This window comes from Colletotrichum abscissum (assembly GCF_030869225.1).
Source record: "Colletotrichum abscissum strain IMI 504890 chromosome Unknown Scaffold_11.1, whole genome shotgun sequence".
NCBI classification, from domain to species: Eukaryota; Fungi; Ascomycota; class Sordariomycetes; order Glomerellales; family Glomerellaceae; genus Colletotrichum; species Colletotrichum abscissum.
This window is the reverse complement of record NW_026849999.1, coordinates 1053096-1071031: the sequence shown is the minus strand read 5'-3', so window position 1 is coordinate 1071031 and position 17936 is coordinate 1053096. Positions and strand designations below refer to the sequence as shown.

General features: G+C 51.0%; 7 protein-coding genes across 7 annotated transcripts; 4 read left to right on the top strand and 3 right to left on the bottom strand.

Annotated features, from left to right (window-relative positions):
• Positions 1 to 657: 657 nt before the first annotated feature.
• CABS01_05684 (phosphoadenosine phosphosulfate reductase) lies at positions 658 to 1914 on the top strand (the record flags this gene model as incomplete). The annotated part of the gene is made up of 6 exons (XM_060539052.1): positions 658 to 884; positions 956 to 996; positions 1138 to 1524; positions 1579 to 1592; positions 1681 to 1725; positions 1777 to 1914. The coding sequence occupies 6 exons, from the start codon at positions 658 to 660 to the stop codon at positions 1912 to 1914; spliced, it is 852 nt and encodes a 283-aa protein (XP_060405314.1).
• An 839-nt stretch (positions 1915 to 2753) lies between these two features.
• CABS01_05683 (carboxylesterase) lies at positions 2754 to 4632 on the top strand (the record flags this gene model as incomplete). Its single annotated transcript, XM_060539051.1, has 4 exons — positions 2754 to 3023; positions 3086 to 3192; positions 3257 to 4392; positions 4454 to 4632. The coding sequence occupies 4 exons, from the start codon at positions 2754 to 2756 to the stop codon at positions 4630 to 4632; spliced, it is 1692 nt and encodes a 563-aa protein (XP_060405313.1).
• Positions 4633 to 4699: 67 nt separating this feature from the next.
• CABS01_05682 (kinesin motor domain-containing protein) lies at positions 4700 to 6715 on the bottom strand (the record flags this gene model as incomplete). The annotated part of the gene is made up of 4 exons (XM_060539050.1): positions 4700 to 5341; positions 5391 to 6058; positions 6111 to 6375; positions 6440 to 6715. 4 exons carry the CDS (start codon positions 6713 to 6715, stop codon positions 4700 to 4702), a joined length of 1851 nt encoding a protein of 616 aa, XP_060405312.1.
• A 603-nt stretch (positions 6716 to 7318) lies between these two features.
• Positions 7319 to 8936, bottom strand: CABS01_05681 (uncharacterized protein; the record flags this gene model as incomplete). The annotated part of the gene is made up of 6 exons (XM_060539049.1): positions 7319 to 7882; positions 7939 to 8147; positions 8211 to 8352; positions 8407 to 8506; positions 8560 to 8687; positions 8751 to 8936. 6 exons carry the CDS (start codon positions 8934 to 8936, stop codon positions 7319 to 7321), a joined length of 1329 nt encoding a protein of 442 aa, XP_060405311.1.
• A 1790-nt stretch (positions 8937 to 10726) lies between these two features.
• Positions 10727 to 12771, top strand: CABS01_05680 (uncharacterized protein; the record flags this gene model as incomplete). Its single annotated transcript, XM_060539048.1, has 3 exons — positions 10727 to 10760; positions 10865 to 11473; positions 11663 to 12771. The coding sequence occupies 3 exons, from the start codon at positions 10727 to 10729 to the stop codon at positions 12769 to 12771; spliced, it is 1752 nt and encodes a 583-aa protein (XP_060405310.1).
• Positions 12772 to 12963: 192 nt separating this feature from the next.
• CABS01_05679 (alcohol dehydrogenase) lies at positions 12964 to 14052 on the bottom strand (the record flags this gene model as incomplete). Its single annotated transcript, XM_060539047.1, has 2 exons — positions 12964 to 13649; positions 13710 to 14052. 2 exons carry the CDS (start codon positions 14050 to 14052, stop codon positions 12964 to 12966), a joined length of 1029 nt encoding a protein of 342 aa, XP_060405309.1.
• Positions 14053 to 15524: 1472 nt separating this feature from the next.
• CABS01_05678 (major facilitator superfamily transporter) lies at positions 15525 to 17423 on the top strand (the record flags this gene model as incomplete). The annotated part of the gene is made up of 3 exons (XM_060539046.1): positions 15525 to 15756; positions 15816 to 17052; positions 17111 to 17423. The coding sequence occupies 3 exons, from the start codon at positions 15525 to 15527 to the stop codon at positions 17421 to 17423; spliced, it is 1782 nt and encodes a 593-aa protein (XP_060405308.1).
• Between the last annotated feature and the right edge of the window lie 513 nt (positions 17424 to 17936).

Genomic DNA, 17936 nt, shown 5'->3' with positions numbered 1-17936 from the left:
GAGTGGCGCTCATGATGGAGAGAATAGGGGGGCCGGTTTGTTTAGCAAGGCGTTGGGGATCATTAGATTAAAGCAGTAATACCAGGGTAGCAGAACAGAGTCAGAGCAACAAGTCTTTGAAAAGTGATGCAGTAGCAACTTGTGAATAACATCAAATTGAGGGACACAGGTTACAATGGAAGAAGAAGGAACGGTGATAGGTGGCAGGCATCAGGGTTCCTTCCATAGGTATTGTTTCCAGAATGAGAAGGGCAAGTCCGAGGTGGACACGGTGGGCCAAGTGGACCCTGAAGAAAGCTACCGAGTCAGGAACATGTGGCCTCGGCGCACCTGCGTTTTTCGGGGTCTCGGTTCCGGGCGGGCCGCTAGACCTGATAAGTTGATCTGCACGTGCTGCGCTAAACCTCCGATAGAAGGCGGTGGACAGTCCGAGGCATTGGAGGTCTTAGATAAGCCGGCAAAATGGCAAGTGTCGCCCGCCCGCACGTCCCCGCCATCGCCGTCTCCGACAGGACACCGAAGTCGATAACTTTCCGCCCTATTCCACTCCTCCCGCCCGTACGCCTGTCCCTCTGCCACATTGGCTCTTGACGACACTCTTCATCTCCCTGGTATTCCACAATCGCCGATCTAAGCAGTCTCGAAGCCATCCGCACAATGTCAAACGGGAACGGCGAGCACACTGCCGCGGCTGCCAACGGTTACCCCGCCAAACCCCACTCATCCGAGTCGTCCCCGCGGAGTTTCCAGGAAGTGTGCCAAGAGCTGAAGGATAAGGTCGACGCTTTCTTAGCGGATGACCAGAAGACGGATGTTCTGCGCAATGTTCAAAAGCAGCTGCGCGCGTCAATGGGGGTCGTTGACGAGGCGTTGGCAAGATACAGGTGCGCGATGCGTGACACGCCATGTCTGCTCTTATCTTGTGTCCGCATGGGTTGCTAATGCGCCGAGGCAGCCTGGAACAGATTTCAATCTCCTACAATGGAGGAAAAGACTGTAGGTGCTCACATCTTGCATTCTCGACATGTTCCCTGCGACGTTGCGAATCGTTCGGATCTAGACATGGCACCGCCTTTACTGTCGCATACCGTCATTTGTCCTAGCCTGGCGTATGATGCTGACATACCACGTTGACAGGCCTCGTACTCCTGATCATACTCCTCGCCGCCCTCGCACGTCGATATCCTTCTCTCCCGAAAGCCTCCCAAACGAACGGGTCGAACGGCACGACTTCCTTCCCTCCTGAATTCCAGGCAGTGTACATCGTATCGAAGCACCCATTCGCCGAAGTTGACGATTTTGTCGAAACCACCAGCGCCGAATACCATTTAGACGTAAAACGATATGCCATGTCAATGAAAGATGGACTCGAGGCATACCTAGCAGACAGACCAACCGTAAAAGCCATTTTCGTAGGGACAAGGAGGACAGACCCCCACGGCGAGAAGTTGACAGATTTTGACCCCACGGACTCCGGGTGGCCTGCCTTTATGCGGGTGCATCCTGTGATCGACTGGCATTATGGTTCGTTACCAACCCTGTCATGTTGTGTAATTGCTTGCTGACACTTCTACGCAGCCGAAATTTGGGCAGTGAGTTGACACATTATGCCGGGCCTTTGCTACAGTGGCGTTATGGGCCTTAATTGTTACTGTTATAAGGATACTGACCGAACTCTAGTTCATCCGACATTTAGAAATACCATACTGTCCTCTATATGATCAGGTAAGATGATTGGTTCAGAGAACCCAACATTGGGTGACTGACATCTTCAAGGGCTACACGAGTTTAGGCGGAACGCAAGATACCCATCCCAACCCTCAGCTGAAGACTGAAGGACAGAACGGTGCGGGCTTCCGACCTGCGTACGAGCTTACGGAAGACGACGAAGAGAGATTAGGTCGCGATAGATGAAGAGAAACCCAACAACTTGTCGATATTGATTTACCGGATTCAAGAGAGTTGAATTGAAATCCAGAGTAGTGCATAATCATCATGGAGGAGCCTTTTGTATAGAGAGCGCATAGACTTGCCGCATCGCCACCAATCTACATTGATTCATCTTCAGCTCGCTGCGATGTTCGCACGAATCACAGCTGCCTTGTGGTGTCGGTGGGGGCTAGAAGCCAAAAGCTGACGGAGACAGGTTCTGATGCATTCAGTTTTGGACCATCTACGGTCTGTCCCACGAGAGATCTTTGCGACATGAGAGCTGACGAGAGAATACGAATTTGGCCCTCGAAGGCTTTCGTTTCCCTCATCTTCGCTTGGTGCTATGACGACGTCGGAATCGAGGATCCGCCACAACGTTCACATCGCTGGTTGTATCCGCTCAAGAGGCAGTCGATGTGTGGCTTTCTAGATCCCAGGAATTACCAATATGTTATCATCTGATTAGCTATCAACTACCATGCCCAAGAAAAGTGCCGATTTCTCCATCTCCATCCATGATCGGCTGTCTGTCACCGGTCCCCGCAATGTCACCAAGCCCCGCGCGGCAATGTGGACCCCATCGACATATTACTGGTGCCTTATCATCGGAAGCCTGGCCCTCGTCATCAGAATATCGGGTAAATGGCTCGAGTCACATCAATACGAACGCTGTCTGCTATAAGACGTCAGTGAGCCAAGGCGAGGTGCTTTTGAGAGGGCGCGGGGACTAGTGTCAACCTACAGGACTTGGAAGCACGCTTTGACTGGGCTTGCAGTGTATGCTCCGCTGTTAGTCTCATGGCCGGCGCTTGGCCATCATCATGATGCACTCTGGAGTTGGCTTTCCGGCGGCTCTGTCGATTATCCTTCTGCTCGCTCATGATGTTTCTGCAGGACCAACGGTGAATGTGTTGAACGGCTCCTATGAGGGCTTGTCTCTTCCCGGCTATCAGCAGGATATTTTCCTTGGCGTTCCATATGCACAACCTCCTACTGGCAACCTCCGCTTCAAGGCACCTCAAAGCATCGACTCAACGTGGAATGGCACTCGCCCTGCGACAGAGTATGGAGACATTTGCATGCAATACACCGTGAGCGCAGACCTGTCTGTCAACCTCTCGGCTTGAGTCATTGGTACTAACCAAACCTCTAGGCTCCTCCTAGCTACCCAATGTCTGAAGACTGTCTGTCACTCAACGTCATCCGCCCGAGCAGCCTCGACAGTACCGGACTCCTTCCTGTCGCTGTGTGGATTCATGGGTGAGTTCAATAATATCCCACAACAATCTTGCCTGAACAATGATGAACTAATTTGCCACCGTAGCGGCGGCCTATACGCAGGTTCGTCCAGAGACAACAACCTCACAAACTTTGTAGACCAGGCCTCTGCAGCACAGAAGCCTCTCATAGCCGTTTCCATCAATTACAGACTTTCGGCGTTTGGGTTCCTCTGGGGGTCTGACGAGGTGAAAGCCAACGGCAGCGCCAACAACGGTCTGCGGGATCAGCGCCTGGCCCTCCACTGGGTCCAAGAAAACATTGCCTTCTTCGGCGGCGACCCGCGCCGTGTTACAATTTTTGGTCAGAGCGCCGGAGGCTTGTCTGTCGGCAAACAACTCATTGCCTACGGAGGCAGAGATGACGGCCTGTTCCAAGGCGCGATCATGCAGAGCGGCGGCATGGCCGAGAAGTGGCCCTATAACGTGAAGGACCCAGCTGCCTACACCCGAGATCTCTACCGGAATCTGACAGAAACGACTTCTTGCTCCGAAGCAGCCAGTCCGCTCGAATGTCTACGCAACTTGCCTGTGGGGGTCATTTCCGCCGCCCTGAACGTGAGCGCCACGCTGGTGTTCTCGGGCACAGGTCTTGGTCCTTGGCTGACTCAGGTCGATGGCGATTTCCTCCAAGACGGGCCAATTGCGTCTCTCGAAAAGGGCCATTTCGTCAATGTGCCAATCATGTACTCCACCACCACCGACGAGGCAACCGTCTTTATGTTTGGTGGAAAGTTGGACACGGATGACGACTTTAGGGCTCTGGTCGCAGCAGGGGGTCCAGATGGCTCAACTGTCTCTGCTATTGAGCGACTGTATCCTAACGCCAACGGTACCGGGCTTCCGGCCGGGTACAGTCCGACTGCTGAAGACAATCAGCTATACGGATCTCAGTGGAAACGCGGAGTCGAGTTCCATACTGATGTCGTTGAGACTACTTCCAGGCGTATGACGCTGAAGGCCTGGGCCGCTGCTGGCGCGGAAGCCTATTCAGCTCGCGTCAACCTGTTGCCTCCAAGCACCACTCCTCGCCTGGGATCTCACCATTCCATGGATATCTCTTTCATATTCGACGCTCTTGACGAAGAAAACCTGGGCGAGTTACAGTTTGCGACGGCGTCGAAGCTCATGGGTAGGACATGGGCGTCTTTCGTATCGGATCTCAACCCGAATAATCATGGAGGTATACTAGGCTTCTTCCTTACTCGCAAACCCTGATCATCTGCTAACGCGATTCATTTCAGTCCCCGATACCCCTGTATGGCCGGCGTGGACTGCTGAGAAGTCGAACAAGACCAGCTCTAATTTCGTTTTCAACGCTAATAGCGATCCATGGTCTATGTCATTCATCGAACTGGATGATTATCGTCTGCGGCAGACAACGTATTTGGCAAGTGTCATGCAGAGTCAAATGTATTACTAGAAAAGAGAGCCGTAGTGGTAATTGGCCATCATTAGCTAGAAGATCCAAAAACATGTGATTGATTTAATCACAAGGTAATGTGATAATATCTGGTTCCCGAATCATACTCTAGAAGAACCTCTGCTTCCATCTGTTCCACATCTACCACTACCTGACGCCACATGCTCAGCTCATATGATTCAGCCATGAAGCCAGGGAGGACCATTGCGCAGAGATACTTGGTTCCCCTCGTCGAACTAAAGCCTGACCTGTTGACCAAGTCACCAGTCAGATCCCTCACAGTTGGTCCGACAGCCAATTGAGGACATAGAATGACAAGCATGTTCAGCCCAGGAAGGCCCATGGGAAACGTCGAAGGTGGACTCCAGCGCACTACCATTCCAGGTCGTATACGCTCTTTGAAAGGGACGTCATTTGCCTTGGCATCCGGGTCTACGCTAGAGGACAGCATTTCCTGGTTTATGGCTGTCTTACGGCCCTTCCCCTTGGCAGGCTCCGCTTCGCTCTTGCTTTCCGTCTTCTTCCCGCCCGACTTTTGCGAATCGATATGCAAACGCCAAAATTTGGCGTGAAAGGCGCGAGCTTGATCTTCATCGACTCCTGGACTCTTCAAACAGCGGGCGAGGAATTCGGGCGCGGGGAGGCGGAGGAGCAGCGAACCAGTCTCGGTGGGTGCGACGAGCTCGCCAGAAATGGCAGGGTTTCCAGACTGCAACAGGTCAGCTTTTCTTAGTGGTCGGTCTCGAGAATGAACTCACGTTGGCATCGATCCAGGTCTTTAACCGTTCATTGTCCCAAGTCGCAGGCATCTCGGGGTCATAGGACTGAGCCTTAGCCTTGGGTAGCAACACCCGCAACATCTCGGCATATTTCAAGGTGTTTTTGCCAGCGCCAGCATCTGGAAGACTGGGGTTGACACAGGCAAGCACGACAGTCTTGCAGCTACGTCTCCCCACGGGATCAAAAACGTGCTTCAGAATCTTGGTGAGGGAACTCTGCCGGAATGGTATATACGTCGGGCTCTTTGTCTTGCCCGTCAGAGAAGCCACATCGACGGTTGCTCTGCCCCTGATACAGTCCTTCAGCACCGAGAGGCTGGTGTTGATCTCCCGGGCCTCTTTCATGCGGTCGGGTGTGTGGTTGGCAATGTCCCGGGCGGCTTCTGAGCCTGCCAGGTCGATGAGGTAGAGCAGTCCGTCTTCGGCTGTTGGTATGGGACTTTCGATACGGATGCGACAAATGGCGTGAGAGCGAGATGATGCGTCATTCTTGAACGTTGATGCCGTGCGGCGGAAGGTTGCTGCCTTTTCTATGAGCTCAAGCAGGGCGGCTGCTTCGGTGATTTCGTGTTCCAGGGCACCGGCAAGCTGTGTGACACCGAAAGAATCTTCCAAAACGGAGATTGGTTTCCGAGAGTTCAGGAGGTCTAGAGCATCATATTAGGCGAAATAAGTAAAGGGAGATGTAATTCGACATACCAAAAGAAGAGTTGCCAGCCAGCTCAATGATGCACGCATACACTTTCCGCTCTCCCTCCAAACCGCCGCTCATGAGAGACTTTGCGACCAGCTGCTCAATCTCGCTGACTGTGAAGGTTTTGCCAGAGCCAGTCTGGCCATAGGCGAACACGGTGCTGACGCCGCCGCTCCATGCCCAAGGAACCAAAGGCTCAACCAGATCTCGGTAAATCTGCTCAGATGTATCATCTGGGCCATAGGCTTTATCGAGCTGTACTGAAGTTGTCTGTCGAAACGTGGTCAATTTAGATCACGATGTCTGAAGCTGTGGGGAGCAAGTCGTTGCTTACCGTAAGTGTGGGAGGTCCCAGGGGCTTGATGTGCTTTCGGATTTGGTGGATATCTACAGCGCCGTTGTTGTTGGGCCTCGAGAAGACGCCACGGATAAGGCCTGCGGACACTTCATCCTCCAAAATTGGCCGAAGTCGAGCTGCCACGATCATGTCCGGGTTCGAGGTGGTGTTCGGATCCTGTGCACCGGCCAAGTCTTTCTTGGCTACTTTGGCGCTGAAGGCCTCAACGGAGGCCTGGTACCAGGACGTATGTTTGATGTGATATTCATCCATGACGATTAATGTGCAGGGTCAATCGTGTACTGTAAAATAAGAAGAATTACCAATGGAACTCTCTGTCTTTAAGAATATTTCACATTGTATTTGGGACTTTCGACTGGGACTTATATCTCGTGAAGTTCAGTCTCCTTCACTCGTTGTTAAAATGTTCGCATCTCGTCTCAGTGGGTCTTCTGTGCTGGTGTGCTGAATCCAGGAGGGAAACGAGGGGTGAGGAGCACTATGGCCTCCAAAAGCCGCTGCCTAGATTCTGTCGCCCAAGCAACCAGGCAGACGACTTGCAAATATTGCGGTGAAACAACAGAATCTTTCATCTTGGAAACTTGTACGGAAGCTTTGGGTATTGAGATAAGGTAAGGGGGGTACGGATCAGGTATGCTGCATTAATAGATGCCTAGTCAAGGCTTCCATATTCTGCATGCCATGCACCTTTACAGCAAATATTACCCGGTCCCTAGTTCAAATACAGATGCCTAAATCAACAAACTTTTCATTGGCCATGGACTCATACTCGGGTGAATAGGGTACAACAATTTTACATAGGGAATTAACTACGATATCCGCTTCAACATTATCATTCCTTTGGATCGCCATCCATCATATCTGATTGCCAGGATTATTCACAGATTGTCTCTTCGGCCCTCTGGCAAAGGTGAAGGTTCTTGGCGACAGAGCCTTGACAATGCCCTCAGCGTCTTTCGCCGGCGGCATGTACTCTGTAGTGATGGCGACTTCTACATCCTTTCGGATATCAGTATTCTTCCGCCGATTGCTGTGACTTCTTCGGACGCTGTTTGATCTCGTGGTTCCGCTAGTACTATCGGCATGGTGATCACCCCAGGTCTTGACGTCTTGCATCTTGTACTCGTTCACCATGCGCTCTTCACTCTCGTTGAAGGTGATATTGGTGATTGGATATGCTGAAGGGGGTCCGCGACCCCGCCAGCTTTGGTTGCTACCGGCCCCGAAAGTGCGTATTTCTTTCGGTGTCGCATCGGTAAGCTTTTGGGATGATCGGAGCGAAGTAAGAAGAGAGCCGAAGACGGGCCCCAGCCATAACTTGATGATCGAGAACACCATAGGCAGGTTGGCGGTGATAACGGCGACGAATGTCTCACGAACAGCCCATGATCCGGCGAGCTGTGCACCGTTCTGAGGGTCCTGGGTAGGAAAAGATAAGTAAGAGTTCAGGTGGAACAGTAAATAGGGAAACTCACTGTGACAATCAAGATACAACGCAGGGTTGCGCAGACAACAACAAACAGTCCACCGCTAAAGAGAAACAGCAAACCCCATTTCTTGATAGGTTTGAGTCTTGCTTGCCACAGCATCGGCAAAGGGATAGACAAGAGGTAAAGATCCGTAGACACATTGAACGCCAAGTAAACCCAAACAACTTGGTTGGAAATGGCCGGTTGGCAAACATCTGTGATATGGTCATGTCAGTATAGGTTCCTTGCACCAAAATGTGGCTCGAGAGAAATCTTACTCCCAGGGTCAGGATTGATCTGCCAGTTCTTGTGAAAGGGGCGACAAGCGAGGAAGAGATTCATGATGACGACGATCCAACTGATGATTAGAAACCCGAAACCAAAGTAGATGCGAAGCTGGTAGCCACGACCCAGGCCGGCCTTGAATAGTCAATACCGGCGGAGTTGAACGGATGATCCGAGTTGCACACTTACAGTCAACCGTAAATAGAACACCAGCAGTGATGCCTTGAGCGACCACAATAAGACCGAGTAACTTGACCATCCACATAGCTGAATAATGGAGCCGACCACCCTGGAGTAACTCTAGATAAGTAAGACGACTTATCAAGAATGCGATATTCTTACCTCAGTTGATACTCCTCGCTGTCTGGGGATAGAGCTGCTCGTTGCTCATCCGTCATGGCATTATTCGCCATACCCTTCGCGACAGCCCCGACAGAATGCGCCAGCGCAGTCTCAATGGCATAGAATATCTGTAAGCACCAAAAGATGTCAACTTTCAAGGTCCGTATGCGGGCAAAGCCTGAAGGACTGACCGCACCGATCCAAACAAGATAGTCATCCGCTTGAAGACCTTTGAAGCCTACAGACCTGACCCTAGCGTAGGTCCTTAACATGGTAAAAAGAATGCCGACTATCAAGAGGGTCCACGCCTCTATTGTGAATGATTGCATAGCTGCTTGAGCAGCAGCAGCCGCCGCTTCCGCCGCGGCGGGGTCCATGGCGGCTGGTGACGACATACCGGAGTCGGGTGCTGTAAAAAAAAGACGCGAAAGAGATGAGATGCAAACAACAAAGTAAACGAGAGGAACCGGCCAGAAAATTCAGGAGGGGCCCGGAAAGACATGCAGGTTCCCGGGGTACCTACTTTGTATAATCTTTCGCCAGAACCCCCATTCTGGACGGAGCCCTTACTCGATTCGATCGACACTTGCCAAGCCCGAAAGACCGGCGCCGATCCACACCCATGGTAGTGGTTGAGCTCCATCCTCGCTGATACTCTCCAGCTGTGCCACCAGGAGAATGTTTGAGGTTCCGTCAACGTTGATCACATGTGCCGGATAGGGCAGCGGATGAAATCGCGAGTCCGAAGCGTTTTCAAGGCCCACTTGCTTGGTGAGCGAGGGAAACGCGGTGGCAGGTTCTTGATTGTCCAAACGATACAAACATGAAAATGTGCCTGCAGTCAACCGATTCAATTTGACTTGGTGGGAATTGGTGCTCAGCAAACAAAACCTGATTCTCTTGATTGACTATTGGCATGAATCCCCGGGACACCGAAAAAGAAAGAAGCAAGAACTTCGTTTGCATTCTTTCAACAATGCTCTGACTGTGCTACCCGCGGATTGGGGCACCCTAGGACGCGGTAAATGGCAAAGCATTCTTCGGCATACCAAGCTGTCTTGCTTTGTCACATCATTACGATGTTGGTTTGCCGTTACATCCATGGCGCGATCTTTGCCATTTGCAGTTGCCAACGATTGATCGCGCATTTGAGCATCATGCCATTGAAGTTTTCAGTCAAGCTAACAAACGGTTCAGTGTAACCCTGAACTTGAGAGAGTTTTGAAGGACTGAAGATTATCACCCTGCCCTCCCTGCTCTCAGGGACCTAGAAGTAAGACAGGCGCCGTGTGTGGGACGAGACAAGAGACTCGTTTTATGACCGGCAACCGAAGTTCGGACTTGCTGCGGTTTAGAAGATTGCATATATGCGACATAATTCCTTGATGCTACGCCGAGTCGGCCAACTGCATGTCAATGAACAGGGGTATTCTGTCATCCGAACCCTTCGGTCAACGGATGACTCGTTCATGGCGTGTGTCTGTACAAATGGTAGCATCCAAGCATTGAATATGGCACAACTCTTGGCGCGCACGTATGTAAGCCCTTGTCCATAAGAGTTCGTCAGGACCAACGTCTGGTTGGTTCAATATTTTGACAGCTCCTGATCCATAAACCGTTGCAGGTACGAGTAGCCCCGAGCAGAACATCCAATCACTAATGCAGCCGAGGGGGACCTGGAGGAATTCCCGACTTCCCCGACTAACACCATTTGTAGTCGGCCACTGTTATACGTAATCCCGAATGCAACCCTACAGGAAATTGATAAAACCAATATGCATCGCAGTTGTCGACCGTTGGAAGTGGACCCGGGGTTGGTTCTTCAGAGTTAAATAAACACTTTTACAGCCAAGCCTGCACTCAAACACAGAGTTAGGGGCTCCTAACCCTGCCATCACTTCTCAATCTGGAAAACCCTCGCAAACTGGGTATTTCCGCACGTAGTATCACCTTCCAAACAAAGAAGATCGGCAGGACATGGGATCCCGGGGAGCCATCCCGTTGTCGTCTCATTCTAATTTGGCGGCCGTTGGCGGACTACATTCCGTTAGTCGCTCCTGAGTCGTGCCTTAAGCAGAGGTTCATCAAGTTTACTTTCCCGGCGCGTCTCCGATTTTTTCGGCATTGATCAGAAAAGTCTCTCAGATTCATATACACTGCTGACGAGATGGAGAAGTTTGACTGCATTGTGGTTGGCGCAGGTAACCTATCCCAGGCCTTCGGGTTTACATGTCTCCATACAGATAATCTTCTCGTCGGGATACAATGGAGTGGCACAATTCCATAGACTAACATGGCATTGCAGGATGGTATGGCCTGGCCGCCGCAAAGCAGTATCACTGCACGCAGCCAGAGTCTTCGCTGGTTGTCTTCGACTCCCAGCCCACGCTCGGTGGCACTTGGGCAAAAGAACGCTTATACCCGGGTTTGAAAAGCAACAACATGCTGGGAACTTATGAATACCCTGACTTTCCCATGGACAGTAAGAGATTCAACATCAAGCCAGGGCAGCATATTCCAGGCGAAACTATCAGCATCTATCTCAAAGCATATGCCGACGAGTTTGGCATTACCGACAAGATCCGATCCTGCCACAAGGTCATTGTGGCAGAACATCAAGAAACTAGTGAAGGTGGCTGGTTCCTGACAGTTGCGAACTCTCAAAATGGAGAGATCCGAGTGTTTGCTCGACGTCTGATCATTGCGACTGGCTTGACGTCGGAACCATGGTTGCCCCATTTCGATGGTCAAGAGTCTTTCGGCGGTCGCATCTTTCACGGCAAGTACTTCCAGCAGAATGCGGATACTCTGGAGACGGCCAATACCGTGACAATCTTTGGTGGCACGAAGTTTGCATGGGATGCCGTTTATTCGTATGCAACTGCTGGCGTGAAGGTGAATTGGGTCATCCGCTGTAAGTCTACTTCAGGCGGAGATATAGACACCAACTCATACAATAATAGCGACGGGACATGGTCCTTGCTGGATGGCACCCCCTTATGTCACTCCACTCAACAAGTGGTTGGAAAAGCTTGCTAGTCAGTTTATCTCTGCTTCTCTCTCTCAACATGTTCTGAGCTAACGATACCTCAAACTACCCTAGACACACGAATGTTGACCTGGTTCAGCCCTTGTTTGTGGGGCGATGCTGATGGCTACATTGGGACGCGTCACTTTCTCCATGGTACTGCCATTGGGAGAACAATTGTCGATATTTTCTGGAAAGTGCTCGGAGGCGATGTGATGACGCTTAACGCATACGACTCCCATCCAGACACGGCAAAGTTGAAGCCGTGGACAGAGGCCATGTTCACAGGCACCAGCTTCAGCATTCTCAACTATGACACCAACTTCTTTGACTTGGTCAAAGAAGGCAAGGTCAAAGTCCATCTCGGAGAGATCGATCACCTCAGTTCTGGAACGGTTCATCTATCCGATGGAACCGAGTTCTCTGCCGATGTTCTGCTAGCTCACACCGGCTGGAAACACGTTCCACCGATCAAGTTCCTCCCAGAGGGTATCGAGACGGAGCTCGGTGTACCACATGCGCCTATCGACAACGCGCCTCGAGAAGATCTTGCTGGTCAGGCCGATCTTGTTGACCTAGCCGACAAGGAGATCCTGGATCGCTTTCCAAGGCTCAAGGATCAGCCGGTATGGAACAAAGACTACGTGCCCCTGACCGATCAAAAGGGCATCGACAGCGACGACGCAGTGACTCCTTACCGAACTCTTACCCCGTACATGCTTCATCACTTCATCGTCCCGCCATCAGAACGCTTCTTACGCCCACGTGACACAGCTTTCATCGGCATGGTTGGCAACTTTAGTAACGTCATCACGGCCCATGTTCAAGGCCTGTGGATCAGTGCGTACTTTTCAGGTCTTCTTGCCAGAGATCCTGCGAAGGCAGTCGGTGACGACACGGCGATGCAAAAGTTGCAATACAACACGATCTTAATGAACCGCTTCGGTAATTGGCGTTACCCTACAGATTGGGGCTCCAATAAGTGCCCGAGCTTCGTGTTTGATGCTGTGCCTTACCTAGACCTGTTGCTGAGTGACCTTGGTCTCGCCCATTACCGGAAGAGAGGATTTATGGCCGAGTGGTACTCGCCTTATGGGCCAGAAGATTACAGTGATATCAACGAGGAATGGGACGAGAAGTTCGCGAAGGGCAAGGGTATCGGTGCTACGTCAGGTCAGGAATAATCATTCATCTATGATAGTATCATACCTTTTCTCATTCAATTGTAACTATCGTTTACGATGACAGAACGATGATGTTTCTATTTTCTATCACCGAGTTTACATGGCTAACAACCCCGCTAAATCACTTTCCCAACCTTGTCTAGCCGTGGTCACTGCCCTGAGCCCATGAGCTATCACCGCCCTAGCGGAGCTTCACTTGGTGTCTTCGATGCGAAGAAGATACTTCTTAGCCGATACTTTGCCAGCTTCGAGGTCTTTAAGTGCTTTCTCCAAAGAGCCAAGGCCTTCGGGAAGAACCTCATAAGGATGGCCATTGAACCAGCCTTCCTCCAATCCCAGCCCGAAGAAGCGATAGAACATGGACCCAAACTCCTTGTCGCCCAAGGGAGAACCTAGAATTCCATTGGAGCTATGAACAGTGCCGACCATGGTGTACAAAACCTCGGCCTTAACATCGCTTGGGGAGGTCTGCAAAAAAACTGAGATCTTACCGCCAGGAGCCAGGGCCTTGGCAACGGTCCGGACTGTCCCTTCTTCGGACACTCCATCCAGAGCATTGAAGATGGGGTGTCCCCCGGCAGCCAGACGTATTTTCTCGAGAACGTGGTTTTCACCCTTGCGGTAGTCGATGACTACATCGCCTTTCTGCCTATTGATCAAGGTTTCCACGTATGGACTTCCACTCCCTGCGACCGCGATAATGGGATGAATGTTGGAGAGAGCCGCGAGCTTGATGGCAAAGGCACCAACAGCTGTTGCACCGCCGTTGACCAGAAGAGGTAAACCTGTCTTGGTTGGATTCCAAGGAAGCGGCAAATCGAGCTTTTGGTATAAAGCAAGAGCAGCGGTCATGGCAGCGAGTGGAACTGTGGCCGCCTCTGAATCATGATGTGTTAGCACAAACTTGGCTTCAAGCAAGATGGCATGCGGTAACTCACCCTCGAAACTGGTCTTGTCGGGGATCAGGAAGGTCGACTGAGCCGAAGCGATGGAGTATTCAGCGTAACTTCCATGTGGGGTGTTCATTTCGTGGAAGGCCGCAACCCGGTCTCCCTCCTTGAAGCCGAGGACACCTTCACCAATGCTTTTAACAAATCCAGCAATATCATCTCCATGGTTGAGGGGAGGTAGTTGCGGGGCCCAAATCTTAGGGACCTTCCAGTCTTTCGGATTAGTCCCAGAGATGACGGTCTTGATCGAGATCTGTCCGGGACCTGGGATTGGAATCGGAATGTCGTGGATCTCAACCTTGAGATTGCGGTCAAAAATTGCTTCTTTCATGATCAATGAATGTTTTAATCGTGTGATAGCTGAGATAGTCGGTACGATGATGTTCCGATGCTGCTGTAGGAATTTCTGTACTGATTCGAGGACTCTTGCCTTGTCTTATGTAGAAAACATCTCTCTCACACCTACCTTACCTTAGGTGATGTTCAAGGCAGTTCCTTCTCAAGATCAATCAAGTACCTAGACTCGCGATAACATGACAATGCCCAGAGATCCGGATGATAAATTACGTAGTGCTCGGAGAGATTCTAGCCAACGCAAAGCCTGCCTGACTTGGAGATCACATAAGCTCGTATTCGATCGGGGGAACCGAGATCCTGAACTTGCACATCCGACGGCCAAATTTTTGGCCTTCAATGATCGAACTCACTTCGAGTGCTCCAACTGAGACCTCGTACAGATGTTCTCGTCTTACTTACTAGGAACAGAAGAGATTCGAAAAAGTGGATAGGTAACTCCAAATGCAAGTGTTGGGGTTGGACCCACTATGAAGTTGGAGACTTGGAGACATCGAGTTAAGGGCTTCCAGTCTTCCCGAGAGACTTCTCTTCTCGAAAGGCGCCGCTGTTCAACGTTCGTTCTAGATGATGTGTTGGGGCTCACCATCTCTTTTTCATCTTGACAATCAGAACGATCTTTAATATGCCCATTGCAGGAAACGTACGTATCCACGAAATCACTCCGCCTATTGATATGAGCATATCGATGTTAGTACCTCTCCGCCTGCTCCCTAGCAATTTTCGGCTGTTGGCCGTTTCAATGACACTTATCCTACTGAATATTAATGAATCTATGATCTCTCCTTCCGGCATAGTCCTACTTCCGTAAATTGAGTAGCAGCGGGGTTTCCTGCAGGTTACCGAGTCGAATAAGGTAGACAAACCTACACCAATCCCGGATACGAGCCGATATCGAGTTTGCCTAACGGCATTGGCTGCCGCTTACCTACCGCAAAAATTTCCGTTCTCGCCAGTATAAGGAGCCCATGCCGGTGAACAACTAACTGTTCTGCCAGCAAAGTCAGCTAGCGAGCCAGGGCCGGGGCCGAGTCCCCGCTTACGGTCCGGGCCGTCAACGTCGCTGGGGCCAACCCCGGCAAAGCCCCACCCCGATAGCCGGCCCCTTGCCCGAGTATCCCGGCATTTGGAAATTGCTGGAAAGCTCGAACTTTCCCTCCCCACCCTTCCTTAACTCTTCTCTGTTACGTCACTGACACGGCATCCTACGGTCGCGTGCACGTTGCACGGCAGGAGAATTCGCCGCAACGTCGTAGCGTGGTACGATGGAAATGCGAGGACTCTCTTCGATTCTTGAACCCTTTGGAGAAGAAAAAATCCTTCACCCTATTTATCTTATAGACTATTCTCTCGGCTTCCTCCTACTCGTAAAAGTATCCATTTTCTAAGTTCTTAGACCATTCGCAATACTCTCTCGCGAAGCATCGCTACTTCAGCAATACTCGGGTGATGTCTCTCGCCCAGCACGTCACCCAGGCCGAAGGCTTTGACTACGAACGTCCCACAGAACAGATCGAATCAACTGGCAATGGCGAGGCTATCTTCGGCACACTCAACCCATCCAATACCGAGAGTAGTAGTGATGAGCCGCAATGGAGACGACTGAGCTTTGCGCCTATTGAGACCGTACGCGCCGAGAAGCCCATTGCTGCTTACAAGGTCTCTAACACCAGACGATGGGGTAAGATCCACAGTCTAGATTCTAGAGAATCTTCCAACCTCGGAACTAACGCCTTGCAGTACAAGTAGCGACTAGCATAGTGGCATGTTGGCTAGCTGCGGGCATTGTTTTCGGATTCGCGGCCCTCAAACCTGTTCTCATCGCCGAAGGTGTCTACAGCGATCTTTGCGATGCCAACGATCCGGGCGCGGTGGATAACGGCGACTACATTCCATGCACCGAGCAAGACCTCAGGTTGAACTTGTTCTTCATCGCCGCCTCTGTTACAGCAAATGTGTCTTCGCTGTTGGCCGGCTCTGTCCTTGATCGCTATGGTAGGCGAGTTTGCTGGATCGTCTCCTGCGTATGCCTCACCCTAGGCTGCATCCTCATGGCAGTCTCACGCAACTTCGCCTACTTTGACGGCTACTTCCTTGGAAACATTATGCTTGCCCTCGGTGGAACCTTTGTCTTTGTTTCCAGCTTCCAGCTCGCCAACGCATTTCCCAAGTACAGTGGACACATCATCGCACTGGTCACCGGGGCCTTTGACGCGTCGGCTCCTGTGTTCCTAATCTACCGTGCGGCATATGAAGCGACAGAAGGCAATCTCTCACTTGAGAAGTTCTTTTGCACCTACATCGCCGTTCCATTGCTAATTCTTCTGGCCGAATTCGCGTACATGCCCGCCCGGTCCTATCATTCAATTCCTCAGCTGGAACAAAAGATTGAGAAAGCTCAAGACGAGACGCACGATGTACATGAGTCCGATGATGAAATTGACGACATAAGGCAATTGCGCAAAGTACGCAGTGCCCGAACCGATCGACGGTTGTCAAAGCTTGGCCAAATTGAGGAAGTCGCTGGCGATGCTGAGCAGCGTGAAGAGCGTGTCAAGATAAACGAGGAGCGTCAGGAAGCCAGTGGAGTCTGGGGAGTTTTGCATGGTGTTCCGGCCCACCAGCAGATCCAGAGTCCATGGTTCATCCTCATCTTGCTTTTGACGATCGTTCAGATGTTGAGGATGAACTACTTCATCGCGACTGTCCATGCGCAATACCGATGGATGTTGGGCTCTGAGGCCGACGCCAAAGACATCAACCGTTTCTTCGATATTGCCTTGCCTGTCGGTGGACTGCTTTCCACCCCATTCATTGGGATTCTCCTCAATAATCTCAGTGTACCGGCAACATTTGGCGCGCTGACTGCCCTAATCGTTGCCATTGGCCTCCTCAATTGCCTACCCTTCGCGTGGGCGGGCTATGCTACAGTTGTCTTATTCGTCATCTTTCGCCCCCTATACTACTCGGCCATCTCGTAAGTTCAATCTTGCTGTCTTTTGAGCCACACGTTCGTGCGCTGATCAAGTTTCAAGGGACTACGCAACAAAAGTCTTTGGTTTCGCCACTTTCGGTCGTATCTACGGTACGATTGTGTGCGTCTCAGGCCTGGTAAACTTCGCGCAATCTGGGCTGGATGCTCTTACTCACGGTCCCCTACACGGTGATCCCACGCCTGTAAACATCACGCTTGGCGCATCAGGCACCATAATCGGGGCTCTTTTAACGGCATTCGTCGCTATCAAAGGTCGCACTTTCGTCACAGAAGAAAAGCCTGAGTTGGATGCCTTAGAAGAGAGACAGAGACTACTGTCATCGGCTGGACAGGGCTATGGCAGTCGGGAATGAGAGGACTTTCCACCAGGACTTTTTACCAAAAGAGCAGTTTGAATCAGAGGAGTTTCAGTACCCGTCTTGTAGGTGCACTTAGAGATCATGCAATAAACTAAGTGGGTAGAAGCCGATCGTCAAGCGTTATAGCTTCTACCGGCTACCTTTGAGGTCGGAAGCGATGCCACCGTGGGCACCAAAAGAGGCTTTTTGAAAGGTAGTCACTACCTATAAGCAACGTGAAAGCCCATAGAACGTAGAAGGAGAGTACATCTGGTGGACAGTTATGAATTGAAGGTTTCGCTTACCTTTGTCTAAGATCCATTTTCATTGAGAGGAAATTCTGAGCTATTGATACCCAAAATTTAAAGTCGCCTGTCACTGAACAACGAGTGCGACTTGGCAAGATCCACGTCGCAAAGAACGACGAAGTAAAAAATAAAAAAGCCACGGCTTCAAAGATGGTAAGATATTCAGTCTGTCTACTCGGTAAAACACTTCAGAGCAATTGCACCTGGTATTACTAAGGTA